Genomic DNA, 19,708 nt, shown 5'->3' on the forward strand with positions numbered 1-19,708 from the left:
ACTTTTTTCTTATATCCAGTCTAAATCTCCCCTATTTCAGTTTGAAACCATTTCCCCTCGTGCTATCACAGCAGACCCTGATAAAGACCCTGTGCCCTTCCTTCTTACAGCCCCCTTAGATACTGAAAGGCCGCTCTCAGGTCTCCCTGGAGCCTTCTCTTCTCCAGGCTGAACAGCCCCAGCTCTCAGCCTGTGAAGGATGCTTTAAATGACTTTACTGAGAACAGAGTCATGCAAATGGGACTAAATCATAGCTGTAAAACAGTTACCGAATTTGAGCTTATGTCACGCTTAGAAAGAATTTAAACTTCTTTAGGCTTACTGTAAATTTTGACCTTAGCCAGCAAAACTCTTAATTGCAGATGTCTTCTGAAATTTAGTATTAAGAATAGTCTTTAAATCTCTGTCTCTCTCTCTCTCTTTTTAACACCTTTTCCTCATTTTACTTCTTCATAGCCCCACTCTGTAGCCTCCTCTAGGTCATTAGCCGCTTTTTTTGGTGAATAAGCTGAGCACCGTGTACTGCAGAGCTGTATGGTTATTTTGGGACAGCAAACAGCCCCATCTCAAGTGGTTACAAAATGGAAGATCCCACTCTGGCAGCTGATTTGGAAGAAGTTTCATACATTTTACTGTGAGCTAGAGACTGATATTCCAGTAAAGGATAAAGATCAACTTTTAAATCTCTGTGGGACAGACTGAATTTATTACTAATCTGATTTGAAGGCTGGAGCACAGCTATGCTGCTGCAGAAACACATTGTTCTTTCCTTCTTGTTCCAGAGGGGATTAATCTGCTAATGCCCTTTAGCTTTCCTCCAAGCTTCAGTTTAACTGTGTGGGGGAGGAGTTCAGCCAAGGTTCTGCCCATTGTAACCTGAAATTTGCCTCCTCTTCCTACTTCTTTGTATAGGAAGAGCAGTGAAAACTGTTTCTTCCTCCTTAGTGTCATATATAGTTAGCAATGAAAATCTTTTCACCTTTGTAACTCCCTGAGACTGTAGTACAGATCATAACCTGCATCTTTTTAAGCAAGCATCAACTGATGCACTAGTAACGTTCTAGAATTCTTATCTTGGAAAACTGCAAAGTGCTCTAGAACAGATTAAAAATTTGATTTCATCAGATACTGAGTAACAGAAGTTGTTAAAAATGTCACACAGAAATTTCATGTGAATGCGCTCTTCTCAGGAAGGGGCCAATTATGGGTGCTTAGTGCCCTGTAGCTACTAATTTTGAAGCAAAACATTGCATTAAAAAACTGGAATAAAATGTGGATTTAATACTGAATTAATCCCCCTCTTGCAACTGCTTTTAAATATCACTGTAGTAAAGGTAATTTCCAGTGTATGCCAGCTTCAGAAAGGGATGGAGGTGAACACAGCATCGAGACAAATGTAGAACATTGGCTGTACTAGTTTAAGGCAGCATTGAAGAGTTTGTTCTGAAAGTGATCCAAATATGATATGTCCCAGAGGTGTGGTAGAAACTGAGGTTTCATTTACTCAGCCATATCACCATCAATTTAGGTTCTTTAATGTGCTTGAGTAGATGAAAGTCTCTTGGACCTTTGTGAACTTTCAAAACAGTTTCCTTTTTGGTTAAAATATCAGATCTAATTTGTAAGATATGAGAACACTGGATTTGAGTGTGTGAAAACTGCAATTGCCAGCTACGTTGCATTAGTTAAGTTTCTGTGGGTTGTGTTTAGTTTTCTGCTGTTCAGGACATTCTCGTGTACTTTGACATTTTTCAGGTGTAAAAATCACTGTATTCAAATGATTGTCCCACTCTCAGTTCCTCTGACTTGCAGGAAAGACTGAGAGACTGCAATTGTCCTCCCAGGGAGCAATTTTCAATGTAACACAAAGTCTTATTTTAAAGTAATATTTTTTTCTGTTTTCTACATAGAATTTTTGGACATAAACTAAAATTGCTTCCACAGCCAAATCTAGCGTCCTGCTACCACACCAATGAAAACACCTTCAGTTTCATGATAAAAGCCTTTTAAAAAGTTGAAAATTGATAATTTTTTTTTCTTTAAATGAGCCTAAATCACTCACTACCAAATACAAATACCAGTGTTCAAAACCAGCATGTAAGACACTGTCATGCTTTTACCACAATGCAAAGATACATTTAGTGTGTCATGTGCAGGTAATGAGCAGCAAGTGCTCTCAGCAGTGCAAGTACATAAATCCACTGTGCAACTGAGATGTGTTTTATTAAATCCAGGCATTAAAGGAGTGATGTGTTGGCTGCTCTTTGTGCTGTACACATTCCCAAATAGTTAGCTCAGGACTTCGTAGTGTACAATTCTTTCCACAGAAATGTGAAACCCGTCAAAACATTCGTATTGCTTCAAGTAAAAGATGAACCGCTTTAGGGTAACTTCATTAATTTCTCTTAGTATTCTTTTGTTGGGCTGGGGAGAAACTGTTATAAGTAATGTCAAGCCTTGTTCATCTAAGGTAAGAATTTCAATTACTTTGCTGAGTTAAGATAATGACTGTAACTGAATAATTTCTTAGAAAAGTGACAGATAAATAGACTGCTTTATTCAAGATAGGTATGAAAATACAGAAGAATAAGGTATTTTCAGATAGAGAAAAGAGAGTGCATTGAAACTGTAGAAATGCTGTATAATAGGAAAACATTTTTGTTTTAACGTTTTATCACTGTTCCGTTGCTGGGCTGTATTTTTATTGTCATCTGCATCTCTGCAAAGACAGAGTAACTCTTGTTGTAGGCAGGGTCCCACTTGTGACTTGAATTCCTAAGGTCTGATTTAATTGCCTGTTTCATTTTGCGTTTAAAAAGAATAAATATTGATTAAAGTATTTTCTTAACAGTATTTAATTGAACAGCTGGTGAGTAGCTGTGATAAAGCCCAGAACAACACTTGGCTTCAAGTGATCTATTTATAAGTTTCAATTGATCTTTTTATAACTGTTACTGTTTTTTTCTTCCTTTATTTTGTGTTTATTTCAATGTTAAAGAAGCATATTGTTTTAGTTCTCTAGCATTTATTCCTCTCTAGATACAAAATGCAATCAAATTAATAATTCAGAAACTTTTATTTTTGGAAAATCTCCCTGTTAACAATGTAATGTAATATTTATTTTCACTTTTGAAAAGCAAAAATCAGGAAAAAACTGTTCAGAGCTCTGTCAGTGTAGTGCCAAAACCAGAAAGAGAAATCTGAAGCTGGAAAGGAGAACAAGTAGTCAATTTGGTCAAGCCTAAGTAAGTTCTCTTTTAATTAAAAATCTTTAAGTTTCTGAGGTCCTATTTACATTTGAAAATACAGTATATGAGCATGCTACAGTGCCTTGCTGAGATTATGGAATTAATAAACAAAGACATAAATTAAAATGTGTTCCTTAGCCTTCTTACAATGAGATATTTCAGGGATTATTTCAGCATTTTTTTAAGCAATGAATCAGAGACTGTCCCATATTTTATGATACCATGGCACCATGGAATAAAAAACGTTAAATATGAAGATATTATTTTAAAATAACATAATTAGGTGTAGTAGTATGAAACTACTTTTACTGATGCTTTTATTATTACAATTCCAGCTAATTGCATCGCTGCAAATAGCATCTCTTTGAACTTTACAAGAGCATGTAAAATATTTTTTATACATTGGATTTGTCTGCAAATCCGTTTGAGACTACTTGTGTGCCTGGATTAATAACTTGTGGAATTGTTACCACAAACAAACTCTTAAATTCTGAATTTGGAGACTTTGCAGAGTGAAAGGGCTTTTGTAATACGTGGTAAATCTCAAATCGCTCTCCTTTCCAGTGAAAATAACTTTGTGGGCATTTGAGATGTCTGCTGGGTGTGGCCAGTCTTAAAATGAGAGCTTCTTAAATGCAAGCATTTGCAAGTTTTGGCCTGCAGATTACTCACAGAGTATTTTAGCAGAAATTTTGGTGTATTTTAAATATTTATAGAGGTTACATGCCCAGAGATGTGGTGGATGTCCTGTCCCTGGAGACATTCAAGGTCAGGCTGGATGGGGCTCTGAGCAACCTGATCGAGCTGTAGACATCCCTGTTCATTGCAGGGAAGTTGGACGAGATGACCTTTAAGGGTCCCATCCAGCTCAAATGATTCAATAATTGTATGATTCTCTACTTCTGACACCCTTGCAAGACATGGCTAATTAGAAGACACCTAACAAGCCTTGACCTCAGCTCTGTCAAGTATTTCTCAATAAAGCTTTAAAGAAAATAGGTCTTAAAGGAAGATCCATGGAGTAATCATCTGCATTTTGGCAGACTGAGCAATTTAACATCTGTTTGTGATCAATTTTTTTCCCCCACCATTGTTTGGTACAACAGGGCACAAGGAATGTTGGAGCTGTGGAGGAACCACTCAAGGCAGAAGAGAAAAATAAATCTGCAGATATTTCAAAACAAAAAGAACAATGCCTTGTACCATGTGATGTTCAAGCTAAAATTTTACGAGGGGAAAAACAGTATATGTGCAGTATGTATTCATAAAGAATACTCTCAACAACAAGCTATGCAATGCCACGCTATGCATTCCTCTGCTACGCTATGCTATGCTGTGCTAATTTATTTTTTAATCTTCTTGAGCACATGTGGCAGACTTTGACCCAGCTGCCCACTCAGAACATTGTTCAGATTTGGGATGCTGTGTGCAGCTGGGACAATGAAGTTAATCGTGCTACTTTCTCTTTATAATCGCTGGACAGGCAATTCCAGGCAGTAGCTCATCTCACCTGTCTGTGTTATCCTCTGAATATCTGTCGCTCTCTCCATTAGAGAGAAAGACTTGAGTGTCTGTTCCTTATTTAAACGTTGTACTTAAGTGTCTGAAATTAAGTGGGAAGAAATCTGTACTTCAGCTTGCCTTTTGTAGATACATATACAGGACATATCCTCTGTTCATCACCTGGGCAAACTAAACAGCAACTGATGTTATGATTTTTAATATGTATTATTGATTACGTGGCAAGTTTAGTTTTTGTATTTGTAGCATCAAGGCAAAACAAGGAACCTGAATAAGTAGCACAGTGAATGGGAAAAATGCAGAATGGCAGGAAACCTTACATATCTACCTTTTTTTTTCACTTGTATTTATATTTCTGTGTTACCCCAGTAGCTGAAGGCTAAGATGGGATTCATCAAATCTTACGATTTGTGAGGCCGAAATTCTTAGCATTCGTTGGTTTAAATCTTTGGTCTCTGTACTTTGGTTTCACTTTTAGGGTACTTCAGGTACTCTAAGGTTAAACACCTTTAATATTCACTTTGATGTCATAAATAGGTGTGTAGTTATTTGATCAAGACTATTTCTAGGTTTTTGATAACAAGATGAATGAACATAATTCTTTTAAAGGAAATTTGCAGAACTCCCTTGTTGAATATGCAAGAAGCACAAAAAAACTGGTAAGAAACATGATGGATGATCAACAGTCTTCCTTGGATTACCTTTCTAATCAGGTACTTATTTTTTTATCATAAAGATTTTTGTTCATTAGTTAGCTCTATGATTGTTGTCTGACTGAGGAAAATTAATTAATTACTTCGTCATTAACACAATAGGATTAGAGTCTCTGTTGCACTGACTTCAGGAGTGATGTCTTGTACCCTGGCTGAAGTGTGAGTCCCACTTCTACAAGGAGCAATTAGCACCACCTGGCAATAACCTAATGGCACATATGGCAGTAGGGCAGGTGGCTGCCTGTTCCTCTGAATTCCTGGCTATATGCATCCCTGTTGTATTCGTGTAGATGACATTATATTATCATTAACTGACAGTAGTTTATAAACACTGTGCTCACTCAATACAGATAAAAAGCCTTAATCAAATTGAAGGACTTTCCTTGAATTAATTGGAGTTGTGCCTAAAAGTGACTTTGGATGCAGAAAGTAAAAAATTGGACAAATTCACATAATGAAGTTACAAATCACTAACATATCTCAAAAATGACCTTCAGATTATGTTTACTAGGAATCAAAAACACCATCCTTAGAATATAAAATACTTCACTGCAACCTGTTTTAAGATATTTATTTAAACTTACAGGTGAATGAACTCATGAACAGAGTTCTTCTTTTGAATGCAGAAGTTTTAAGAAAGCATTTGGATCCACTTCCTTACAAAGCAGTTCAATCTCATGGTAAATACTTTCCACATTTAATCTTGAGATTTTTCTTTTTATCTTTGAGAGTATCTTAACAAAGAACAAATTAAAACAAAGATGAGCAATTATAACATGTACAGTACTTACTCTGTGCTAGTATGCACACATAAAATCTGAAAAATTAGTGAACTATGTAAGAATCTCATTGTAAGGGCTGGTTTAAATCATTGGAAAGCTGATACTTCTGGGCATAGCATCTTGTTGATATTTATGCAAAATACAAAGCATGATCATCAGTTCTTGAGTGGTTTGATGTAGCTAAATAGCACTTCCTTTTGTAATGAAATGAAGTATGCTCAACATTTGCAATATCTTTTTCATTTTTTATTTTTAAATGAGATAGAAGTCACTTGTGCACTGAACAGTTCATATGGTTTCCAACTCAGCTGCAGGAAACATTACCTTTATAATTCCTACTAACCTTAGCAACTTGAGTCTAACACACAGCTAGTTTAACACCAGGCAAAGGACTTTTTATATATACATTATGATGTAAAGGTTTTTATGAGTACAAATACAAACATTTGCAGGAAGATGACATCCTTCCCTGGATAACATGTGTTTTCACTCTGTACAAATGTTGATCAAATAAAATCTGTGAAATAAGACCTGGATATACATAGGCTGCTCTGAAAGTAATGCTTCCTATGAAAACTACAGCAGATACAAAGGGCACAATGACACAATTTGATAGAGCAAATTCTTAGCTACAAAGCACTTTTTTTCAACACTGTCACCATTAGCCAACTCGTGCAGATGAGCTGATCAAGACACTCTTCATTTCATAGTGTGAAAGCTGCGCATGGCTGTCTGGAACACATAACTGTCACCGCTGCTGAAATGCACCACACACCACCTCACTGTGCTTACATCCACCATTTGCTCTCCATAAATGTTCAGCAAGCATCGATGAATGTCAGTGGGTGCCATTTTTTCCGCATGGGAGAATTCAGTTCCACACCTTTGCTTCATATACACTTCCATGTTAGACAGATTGCTCCTCTGCTGCCATCTGTCACATGGCAACAAAATGGAGCAGAAAGTTGGTGGGAAGGTTCAACATCTACTGCCATACCACCAACATCCGCCTCTGATTTTGTGGGCCAACAGAATAAAATAGGAGGCATTAGTTTTGGAGCAGCCATCATATAATCTTTACTTTCTGTATCATATCAGTTAAGATTAGAAAGAACTTTCTCAGTAAAATGAAATTTATTCTTCTTTCCAAGCTTAACGGATCTCAGAGAATTGTCATTTCATAGAATCATAGAATGGTTTGAGTTGGAAGGGCCTAAAAGATCATCTAGTTCCAGTTCCCCCAAGGTGAGGGTATATAAGGTATATTCCTGAAAATGCATATTTTAAATTGCAGGACAAGAAATTCTATTTGAGATAATTCATAAGTTCCCAACAAAATTTGTATTTCTCCACTTAAGCTGTATTTGTGCTCTTTTTTAAAAACCATGTTGTGTTAACAAGCTTCATCGAATACTTTATTCTCCAGGGTTGGATTGCACTGATATTAAAGATACCATTGGTTCCGTTTCAAAAACTCCAAGTGGTCTGTACATTATCCATCCAGAAGGATCAAATTATGCTTTTGAGGTAATAAATTTCTCTCTCATGATAGCTGAAATTTGCTTGAGAATATCCACTTAGAGTATATTTAATAATGTCTTCTGTGACAGTTTTCCAACCGATGAATAAGAAATGTATTAAATCATCCATATGTGTCTGCCTTTGCTACAATTTTGAAGGGAAAAAAAAAGTTTCTACATAGAAATTTAATCTCTGACATAATATCCCATCATCAGTTTTCATATGTAGTGAAAAATGTACCAAAGAGGAAAACTGAAGAAGCGCTCAAGCCCTGCACTTAGACATTAAGAAGTGCTGTTCTGTTCATGTTAGAGACGGAAATTGAAGAGGCTAAAGACTGATCTATTTGGCTTCTAAATTCTTCTGCTGGAGAAGTTGAAAAGGTTGCCTTCTCTTGAGATGTGATGCTGCTGATAACTGTAGTTTGGAACATGATTTTGCCTGGGTATCTAAACATAGGTGCAGATGTAGATCCATTTGAGGAATAACTGTTTAGCTTTTGTCTGGGCACCATTACTACTCAGCTGTAAGGCAGAAAGCACCTAAACCTTTAGTCTTCTTATTCTGTCTGTGGGACATATGCAGCTAGGTTAAAAAAAAAAAAAAAAAGAATGACATTTATTATCATAGAATCATAGAATGGTTTGGGTTGGAAGGGACCTTTAAGATCATCTAGTTCCAACCCTCCTGCTGTAGGCTGGAACACCTCCCTGTAGACCAGTTTGCTCAAAGCCCCATCCAGCCTGGCCTTGAACTCCTCCAGAGTGGGGACATCCACAACCTCACTGGCCAACCTTTCCAGTCTCACCACTCTCACAGTATAGAATTCCTTCCTAATATCTAGGCTAAGTCTACCCTCTCCCAGTTTGAAACCATTTCCTCTCATCCTATTGCTACTTGCCCTTATAAAAAGTCCCTCCCCAGCTTTCCTGTCGCCCGCTTCAGGTACTGGAAGGCCGCTATAATGTCCCCCTGGAGCCTTCTCTTCTCCAGGCTGAAGAGTCCCAGTTCTCCCAGCCCGTCCTTGTAGGGGAGGTGCTCCAGCCCTCTGATCATCTTCGTGGCCCTCCTCTGGACCTGTTCCAACAGCTCCATGTCCTTCTTGTGTTGGGAGTGCCAGAACTGGACGCAGTACTCCAGGTGGGGTCTCACAAGAGCAGAGTAGAGGGGCAGAATCACCTCCCTCACCCTGCTGGTCACGCTTCTCTTGATGCAACCCAGGACACAATTGGCCTTCCGGGCTGCAGGCGCACATTGCCAGCTCATGTTGAGTCTTTCATCAACCAGCACCCCCAAATCCTTCTCCTCAGGGCTGCTCTCAAGCCATTTTCTGCCCAACCTATATCTGTGCTTGAGACTGCACTGACCCAGGTGCAGGACCTTGCACTTGGCATTGTTGAACTTCATGAGATTGTCATGGGCCCACCTCTGAAGGCTGTCCAGGCCCCTCTGGATGGCATCCCTTCCCTCTAGTGTGTCAACTGCAGCACTCAGCTTGGTGCCATCTGCAAACGTGCTGAGAGCGCACTTGATCCCACTGTCCATGTCACCTACAAAGATATTCAACAACATTGGTCCCAGCACCGATCCCTGAGGAATGCCACTCGTCACTGGTCTCCACTTGGACACTGAGCTGTTGACCACAAGTCTTTGAGTGCAGCCATCCAGCCAATTCCTTATCCAGTGATTGGCCCATCAATCAAATCCATTTTTCTCCAACTTGGAGACCAGGATGTCATGTGGGACAGTGTCAAATGCTTTGCACAAGTCCAGGTAGAGGACATCAGTTGCTCTTCCTTCATCCACTGACGCTGTAACTCCATCATAAAAGGCCACCAAGTTTGTCAGGCATGACTTGCCCTTGGTGAAGTTGTGTTGGTTACCGCCAATCACCTCATCTTTATTTTCCATGCACCTTAGTAGGGCCTTCAGGAGTATTTTCTCCATGATCTTGCCAGGCACAGAGGTAAGACTGACTAGCCTGTAGTTCCCTGAATGTTCTTTTTTTCCCTTCTTGATAACGGGGATTATGTTTCTCCTTTTCCATTCAGTGGGAACTTCACCAGACTGCCATGACCTTTCAAATGTGATGGATAGTGGCTTGGCAGCTTAATCCACTGGTTCCTTCAGAACCTGTGGATGGATCTCATGAAGTGCAGCAGTCATGTTTCCTAACTTCCTTAAGAAGAAAACAGATATGGCACTGACTGATAAGAGTGAAGACAGATATGGCACTGACAAACCTTTTATTTTGCAGTACATACTGGGGTTATTAATTTTGGGGGGAAAAAATGCAGAATTTTAGCCAGCTAGTAAATAGCAGAATGTAATAACTAACTTTGAAGTCCTCCTTTATATGTAACAAAGGAAGAGTGAATCCCTTTATCTCTGGCCAGTTGGAACTCTATAAAATGCTATGAAAAAAGAGCTCAGCATTGTTATGAAAAGGCTTCAGAAGTATGCTGGGATCTCAAAAGTAAAAATAGGTTTTGGTTCTGCAGACTCCTGATAGAAAATGCCGTTGTTCTCTCTGTACAATGCAGTGAGTGCAGGGAAAAAAATCTTTTAACTCATCAACACATTCTTTCCTGGTAAAAGAAAGGCAAAGACAGGTGGAATTGTTCACAGGGCACTCGTATTTATAGTATGAAGAAAATGCTGTCTGCCTCACCCCCAGCTAACCTATAGCACAAAATGCATTTGTTTCAGAATTTCTCCTGGATTGAGGAGGGTCCCATTGAGGAAGTATTCATATATCACCCAAATTACTTTTACTAGAGATGGTATGACTTAATCTATGTGAGAAAATGTAAAATAGTAAATCTCCTTTAACTTTAGAAGTATTTTTGACACTTGTCCACATTTAAAATTACTGCCAGTGTCCCAAAGAACTAAGAATCAGTTATGTGAATGGAAAGGTTTCTTAAGGAGAACAAGAAACAAAAGGAAAACCTATAATAATTTGATTTAAACCACAAGGTAACAATAAATAATGAGAAGAAATCTTTGCACTCCTCAAATGAGTGTCTCATTTCTTGTCTGGTAGATGTTACACAGAAATGAAAAGATAGTGCCAAAAAGTTCTCAGAGAAAAATATCTAAAGGATGTGTGTTCCCTCCAGATGTTATTTTAAGGAAAACTGTATAATGCAAATTTTTCCATGTGTTGAAGTGTAACGAAAGTACCACAGAAATGATGGATGAACAAAAATAAATCGAGACATTAAAATAAATTGCAGTGCATTCAAGAGGCTGATACCCGAGAGTTTGGAAAAGTTTGAAGACTGGCAAAATAAAACAAAATTACAAGAAGGCAGAAAATCATAGTAAGAGAATTAAAAGCAGAAAACAAAGCCGTATGAACAACTCATTTAAAGGAGGACCTTTTCAGCAATGAAAAAATTAGCTGCCCCTTAAATGTATCTGAAACTGTAACAAAATGTGTCTAGAATGATTTGTATGAAGATACCAGATAAAGAAGGAAACTATTTTAAAAATCTCTTGTGTTCTCATGTCTTCATGTTTGAACCTTCATATATTCAAAAGTCAGCGTAGATTTTGGATGCTTAACATGAACTGATTCAAAACTAGTTGTTTGGCATATACTTCCTATACACACTCAAAATGGAAAGGGAAAAATATTCAAATGCTCATTTAATTAACACTGTCATGCCCCCGATACCTTGCACAATGAGACGTAGAGCAAGTTGTAAAGTGGATTGCAAGGCTTTAAGAAAGGAAACCATTGCACCATTTACAGCATGTAAAAAATTAAGAAATACAGCACTGACTGGTTTCTGGGTACCTATTTCATATTCCTACTTATCTGGTGTATGTTTCGTGCCATATGTAAGAAACATGCTGATGACCTATCGTGTAGACCCAAATCTTACTCTTCTGAAAATTATCACTGCTCCCATTGATTTGTATTGGATTGGAGCTTGATGTTGTGACTGAGTGGGCTCCTCTTTGTATTTCTGATTCATAGTCAGTAGCAAAGCATGCCATCATTTCAAGATGGTGACTGACTCAGTGGGATTATCTTTAATGCATATTAGATATTTGTATCTAAATACCCATTTTGGAATCACATGTATTTCTTTTTAGTCCAGTTCCACTCTTTGGGTGACTGAAATAAGCATGTGATTCTCCAGGGAGAAAAGCCAATCGTTTTCCAGATGCGCTTGCATGCACATGACCCTTACTGTGATTCATTCATTCATTCAGTGTTTGAGTTGTAAGAATTGCTCAAGACATCCAATGGCACACTCAAGTAATGAGAATCAAAAATCCCGCAAGCTGTATTAATTAGATCACACTGAAGCTCTGTAGTGCTGCTTCCTGTCCTTGATAGAGAAGATGTTATGCCAGTTCTTAGCATGAGGTCAAGGTATTCCTACCAAGGAAAATATCACTGGTTTTGTCAAAAGTATCAGAGTTGTACATCCAATGGAGGAGCAACATGTAAAACTCAGACTGCTGCTTGGGTGATTGTAATGTCTAAATGTGCAGTGCACACCTTTCTACATTAGGATGCCAAGAATTTCTGATTTGTGTTATAGCTGGTCAAGCACTGGCACTGCAGACATGCTTGAAAAATACCCAGAGTGACTCGGATGCATTCCATTTAACTTTAGGCCCTTAACTGAAATCCCAAGAATTCAGCCAAGGGTCTGAGGGCCCTTTCTGCAGGCAGTGCAGGTAACATTTGCAGAGGATGATTTAGATCTTACTTTTCCAGAGCCACACTGTGAGTGCACATTTCTCTCTATGAGGGGGATTACAAGGGAGACAAGGACAATTTGATGCCGAACTTAGGGAAGTCAGTAATGTGTCCAAAGTTAAATGGGCTGAGGAGAAAATGTGCCATGCAATGTGATACTTTGTAGGAGAGCAGAATGCAGCCGAACCGTTGTCGTTGGGCATACCACTGGGCACAACTTCTAGTGGCCTCATAAAGCCAAGAATTTGAGAGTTGATCCTGTGTATCCAGTGGGACTGCTCAGTTGCAGGCTGCTAAATGTTCATATTGAGACTTTCCTGGATCAAGGCCCCCTTTTATTTGAAGTTTTCCACTGCTCCAGCACAAATTATTGTACACTGTGTTATCACTATCTCTTCTTCCATTCCCTCACCTTTATTAAAGGCTCTGCATTTCTCTCATATTGCACAGTATTTCTGGGGGCGAAGGTATGATGGTGGAAGAGAACACAGAACTTCTGTCTACTTTGCTTTGTAGAAATAAATGTATATTTGGTATTAGTGCCCCCATTTGTATTTTTTTTGCAGGATTAATACATGCTATTCCACGTTTCTTCCACTTCATGCTATTATTAATACAAAGTAAAATTTAGCAAAGGACATTTTTTATATTTGATGTGAAGAGATATTTGCACATGACAGCTTACACTGGTTGAGGTAGTCTCCAAATTAAACAGTCTCCTTAGAACATAAAAGAAAATACTGCAGTTTATTTGCTTAATTTTCTTTGAGCTTTTTGTTAAAATTCTTGAAGGGTACATTGTTTAGCAAGAACTTGAATAGTCCACTTTTATTTCATTTAAAAAGTTAATTTCTTTGTTACAGATGCATCAAGAGTGCTTACTTGTACCTATGTCTATTTTAGGTATTATGTGACATGGATTTCCAAGGAGGTGGGTGGACTGTGCTTCAGAAAAGAACGGATGGAATCATTACATTTCAGAGAACATGGTCTGAATATCTGGATGGATTTGGTGATCTTTCTGGTATTAATTTTAAATACTCTTAAGTACTTTGGACCCAGTGTTTCTGCTGTGTTTCTGAGAGCTACGCTCCCACTAAATTGTATTGCAGTTTTAGTAACATGCAGACTAAAGTTCTTGTTTCTTAAAAAGTATTTTGTTTATACTCAGATGCTTTGTTGCTTCCCCAAAACTATTGTCTAACCTTCTCAACAGTGACCATCACCCTCTTAGAGTCTTTCATCATTACCCATCCTTAGTCTCGCAAGAAGAGTTTAATATGATGCAATATTTTATTCCTGAAATTACGTATAAGTTGTATTTTTCTGTGTGTTTTTTGTTGTTGTTTTTATTTGTTTGTTTGTTGAGATTTAAAAAAGACTCAGTTGGTTTTAATCACACTTGCAAAATGTTTCCGTGAAGCAAAGAAAAGTCAGTAATATTTCAACATCGGGAGTGGTTAGAAAGATAATGGAAGTATTTCAGTAGCTAACACCAATACAACAGTGGTACTCTTTTTTTAACTGTCAGCTTCAATCCAGCAAGTCTAAAAGCAGCAGCTGCTTTTTCAGTTGTTTATCTGGGATAGAAATGTAACTCACAACTTTTCAAATTTACAAACAACTGCAGGTCATACAGGGCAACATTTCATGGAAAAAAAGGGAGGAAGCAAATCTCGACAATAAGATTAGATTTTTGTGGATTTTTGTTGCATTTCACATAATACTGACCTTTGTCATTTCTCAGTATTGTCTTTAGGAGCACTACTGAATTCTGTTTAGTTAAGTGGATATTCAGCACATCTAGATTTTGTGGCCTTACAAAGTATGTTAAAGATGAACACTTGAAAGTTACCGTGTGTAAAATTTTCTAAAAATGTCATGGAGAAAAAAGATGGTGCACACGAGAATACTTTCCACGGATTTTTCCAGTGAAGTAAGGAGACAACTCTGTACCTCTATTAATGTTTCAAAGGAATACATGTCTGTCAGATATTTTTATTACACTTAGTTCAGGAAGGAAATTAAGAAAACTGGAAAGCCTTACACTTTCTGTTCCTAGAAGTTTATTGAATGTACATTATGTTTTCTCTTTAGGGGAATTTTGGGTTGGATTAAGGAAGATTTTTTATATAGTAAACCAAAAAGCAACCACTTTCAGTCTTTATGTGGATTTGGAATCAGAGAATGACAAGCATGCCTACGCATCCTATGATGCATTTTGGATAGAGGATGAAGCATGTTCTTTTAAAATTCATTTGGGGCGTTATTCAGGAAACGCAGGTGAGAATTTCCTTTCTTAATGTATTCAAAGATACGCACTCCCTATTTTTTTAGTGTATTCAAAGGAGTAATACTTGGGGCACCTCTCTTCGAGGACAGAAGACTTTACCTTCGCAGTTAGCAACACTAAAAGCACTAAAGCAACAAGAAGATAAAGGTGCTCCATCATTTCTTCCACACTTTGGAGTATTTTATACTTTTTCTTTCCTATGTCTTCAACACATACCAACTCAGTGCTGTTTTGAACTGCTTTTGAAGAAATCTGTTTTTGTAATAATTTCAGAAGAAATGTGTGTGAGGTGTGAAGTAAGCAAAAAACATTGTATTTCTCCATAAGTAATTCTTCTGTCATTGTTCTATTTCATCTCTTGTAATTAGGTGATGCATTTAGAGGATACAGAAAAGAAGATAATCAGAATTCGATGGCTTTCAGCACATTTGATGTTGACAATGATGGATGTAGGCCAGTGTGCACTATTAAAGAACAGCCTGTAAAGAGCTGCAGTAACTTCAGTGATAACACTGGATGGTGGTTCAACCAGTGTGGCCTTGCAAATCTTAATGGTATTCATCGTTACACAGGTAGATTTCTTGCAACTGGGATTCACTGGGACACATGGACAGTGAACAATAAGCCAGTAAAAATTAAGTCAGTTTCAATGAAAATTCGGAGGAACTATGATCCATATTTCCATTAACCTATGAAAATAGAAATATATCTATTCTTACAGTTATGTGGGATAATGTACCAATGCAACATTAACATCTTTCATTTTCAGTTAAACAGTAGTCTTAAAACTTTATTAAATATTTCTATAACACAGTTACTCATTTTTATTACGAAATGTCAGCATTTGTGGTGGTCCCACTTGAGTAAGAAGGTCCAAAGGACAGGATTTTCAGAAAAACAATGTAGCTTGGTGTTTGCAAGCTTTTATTTAACTGCCTCTTATGTAATCATGGATCCAGTGGAAAAGTTGTAAAAAGAGAAATGCTGACTTTTGAATGTACTTCTTGTATGCTATCTTCATATCTGAATTGACAAGAAACTGCAGGAAATTTTCTTTTTAAGAAGTAATATATCAGTCATTCTAGTAATTATATTTTGTAAAAATACCTTTTATTCATGTTAATTTTCCAGAACCAGCTTTTTTGTCTGTATTCCTTATCAGGTAAGATAATATTGACTTATGTCTGCACATATGTCAGTTCCTTACTTGTAAAACTTGTAATACCTTACTTGCATAAAAAGTGAGGCCCTGAAAGTACTGTATAGACCCTGAGTATTCTGTACACTCAGGGCTTGATTTTTAGACAAGTAGATCACAATGTGCAAGAGCTGTGATCTATTTAATTTTCATAGTCAACGTGTTTCATGTTCAGGGTTTTACTCTACTGTTAAGATTTGTCATTTCCACAATTCAGTAATAAATGAATACTTGTTTTCAAAGAAAATGAACTTCTCATATAATATTTTTGGAGTTTTAATTTTTGGATGTATGGGCATGAAATTATCTTTTTCATTCTTACTGGTATTCACTTTGTGAATGTTCTTGTAATAATGAACAGAAGATTGGAGTGGTATAATTACATTTTAAACTAAGCAGTGTTAAGTGTTTGAATTACTGTCAATAAAAATGGAGTAATATAAAAAACATGTGAGTATTGTCAGCACAGCAGTGTTTGTGGAACTTAGCATCTATTCTGTAGCAACTTGGCATGGTATTTCTCATACTTGTTTCTATTTCAGCAGATCAGGTCTGTAGCAATATGTGGAATTGAATCAGTTAAAAACTCTATGTTCTTCATTTTTACTGTGTCACACTTTGTATAAGCATTAGGATGGTGATTATACTTAAAGAAGCCCTTCTTGTTGTCCGTGACATCAATGCTCAGATTCCATTCCATTTGGGCTTTAGCTTTCCTAACTTCATCCTTGGATGCTTGAACAATGTTTCTGTATCCTTATCAGACTACCCATCCTCGCTTCCACTCTCCCTATACTTCCTTTTTGTATTACAGTTTGGCCAGGAGCTACTTGTTCATCCTTGCAGGCCTCCTGGTCCTTTTGCCTGACTTACTACTTGTTTGAATGGACCACACTTAAGTTTGAACTGCCATGTTTCGGAACTTCTGAGAGGGCTGGTGTTCCGTTACAAGTTTAAAGGAAATAAGCATTAAAGACTAACTTAACTAGCTTCACCATTAAATATTGCTGTACCAGCAACATCACAAGTAGACACTGTGTTCTCTGTGGCTTACAATTCCTTCCCTTTGCAGACGTTTTAAGTTAACCCAGGTAGGCATCTGGGTCCCACAGAGCTGCCACTCTCCCTCAGTGGGGTGGGGAAGAGAATTATAGAATCATAGAACAAATGGTTGAAAGGAACCTTAAAGACCACTTAGTTCCAACCCCCTGCCGTGGGCTGGTTGCCATGCACCAGCTCAGGCTGCCCAGGGCCCCATCCAGCCTGGCCTTGAGCACCTCCAGGAATGAGGCATCCTCAGCATCTCTGGGAAGCCTGTGCCAGGGCCTCGCTGCCCTCTGAGTAAAGAATTTCTGCCTATCAGCTAACCTAAATCTCTCCTCTTTTAGGTTAAAGCCATTCCCCCTTGTCCTATCACTGTCACAGTGTGTAAAAAATTGGTCTCCCTCCTGTTCATAAGCTCTCTCAAATACTGAAATAATGCAGTGAGGTCTCCCTGAAGTCTTCTCCAAGCTGAAGGAGCCCAACTGCCTCAATCTTCCTTCATAAGAAGGGTGCTCCAGCCCTCTGATTATCCCCATGGTCTTCCTCTGGACCCAAGGGGATGAGTAAAAGTAAGACTCATAAGTAAGGCAAAAACTGCATGTGCAAGCAAAGCTGAACAAGGAATTCACTCACTCTTTCCCCCTGCTGAGCCTTTTCCAGGAAAGCAGGGCTTCATCATGCCTAAGGGCTGCTTAGGGAGACAAACACCTTAACTCTGAATGTCACCCCCTTCCTCCTTTGCCCTAGCTTTTATTGCTGAGCAGTGTTGTGTGATTTGGAATATCCCTTTGTTGTATTAGGCTCATCTGTCCTGGCTGTGTTCCTTTCCAGCCTCTTGCCCACCCACAGCCACACACTGGTGGGGCAGTGTGAGAAAAAGGAAAGGCCTTAATGCTGTTTTAGAACTGATCAACATTAACTGAAACATTGGTGTGTTATCAACTGTTTTGGTCACAAACCTAAAACACAGTACCATACAAGCTACTTTGAATAAAATTAACTCTATCTCCAACAAAACTGGTACAGTAGATACAATGAATCAATTTTCCTCCAGGTTTGACTTGTGTCTTAGCTGAGCTGTAGGAGTTGGATCTGCAATGTAATCTCTAAAGAGGATTAAGTCCAACTTGTAAATACTGCTCACATTTTAATTCTTTTAAGTCATTCAGATATGATTTTTCAATATAGTTCTCTTCAGCAAAAGGTGGACAATGCTTTAGTCCTTTTTCAGGTTAGAAACCATACACAAAAATAGACATGCCTGTGAATTTCTCCTCTTGCATTTACCAAATTATCTACTAGTCATGATCACACTTAGTGCTTCTCTGATGTCTTCAACAATTAATTAGATAATAATTAACAGCACATGATTATTTTATTTCCTTTTATGGAGTGTAGCAACTGAGAGGATCTGAATAGGATTTCAATAAAAAGTTTTTGAGCATTGGAATCTCACAGATCATCACTGCATGTGTGTGGTATATTGATACTGGTATAGCCCATTTTTGTTTTAGAATTGAGTGTATACTTAGGAAAGCAGAGTGCTTGAGCTGACAGCTCTGCTGAGCTGGCAGATTCCCTGGTGGAAATCTGAATTGCAACAATGACAGAAGAACATGCTCCATGTGATAGTTGGTTACCGTCCTCAAAAGTTCATTCAATTTCCTCTCTTAGAATAAAACAACAGTAAAAACAAATAATTGTTTTAGTTAGGCACAAAGAATTTAAAAGGACATTCAACTGATTCCAGAGGGTTGTGTTCAGTATTTACAACTGATGGTTCCCAACCCCATTCATTAGATTTTCAATAACATTTATTTAGGACCAGTAATGAGCCGTTACTGCCCAAACAGACTTATTTTGACTAAATAAAAATGAATATTTGTGGTGCAGGAAACTGATGGAGTGTTCCAAATAAAAAGGAACTTAGATAAACTACATTTAATACCTACTGCAGGAGTGATACTCCAGACTATGAAAAATTGTCTTGAAAGGATGAGTAATCTCTGATGTTATGAAACAGCATTTCTCCTGTTTTCTTTTTTTCCAAGAGTATGTCTTCAATTTGTAAATCTGAGTTTCATGAACTCAAATGATTTGACCCACTTTATGATGACACGGAAATATAAACAAACGACAACACAGTTTCCATAGCCTGAATACTACTGACGTGGCAGTACAGTGTATTAGACATCTGGAAATAACGAAACAGTACAACCAAAGGCATTTTACTTTCCACTTGGAAAGACCTTACATGGAAAGTAAAAAAATCCTCTAAACTACTTAGATTATTTGTTTCTCTCTCTCTCTCTTTTTTTTAAACTGTAAATTCTGGTACTGATTTAAAACTTTATAATCAGCTGTGTTTCATTTATTTTATTGGTTTTATTATTAGTGTCTGTTACAGAACTTATTTATGGAAAAAAATATACTCAACATCTATATATACTGTATTTTTGCTTTGCTACAAAATATGTAGTGTGTTTATGTACAGTACTCCAAGCTGTAAGTCAGAAAGTCAGATGCAGAGCTTAGCTATTCAGCTGGTTGCATGCAAAAAAGTTTTCCAAGTTATTTAAGGATCTCTAATGTAAACACAATTAACATGCAATAATTTACACTACTATCTCAAGAACTCTTGCTTGAAATCTATAATGTTGGATGT

At 37.6% G+C, this 19,708-nt stretch overlaps 1 protein-coding gene across 1 annotated transcript; it reads left to right on the plus strand.

Moving 5' to 3' along the window:
- ANGPTL5 (angiopoietin like 5) lies at positions 131 to 16,423 on the plus strand. The gene is made up of 8 exons (XM_021381212.1): positions 131 to 2,470; positions 4,355 to 4,502; positions 5,379 to 5,482; positions 6,069 to 6,162; positions 7,691 to 7,791; positions 13,412 to 13,532; positions 14,606 to 14,791; positions 15,170 to 16,423. Exons 1-8 carry the CDS (start codon positions 2,372 to 2,374, stop codon positions 15,487 to 15,489), a joined length of 1,173 nt encoding a protein of 390 aa, XP_021236887.1. The 5' UTR covers positions 131 to 2,371; the 3' UTR covers positions 15,490 to 16,423.

The sequence above is a fragment of the Numida meleagris genome, chromosome 1 (assembly GCF_002078875.1).
Source record: "Numida meleagris isolate 19003 breed g44 Domestic line chromosome 1, NumMel1.0, whole genome shotgun sequence".
NCBI lineage: Eukaryota > Metazoa > Chordata > Aves > Galliformes > Numididae > Numida > Numida meleagris.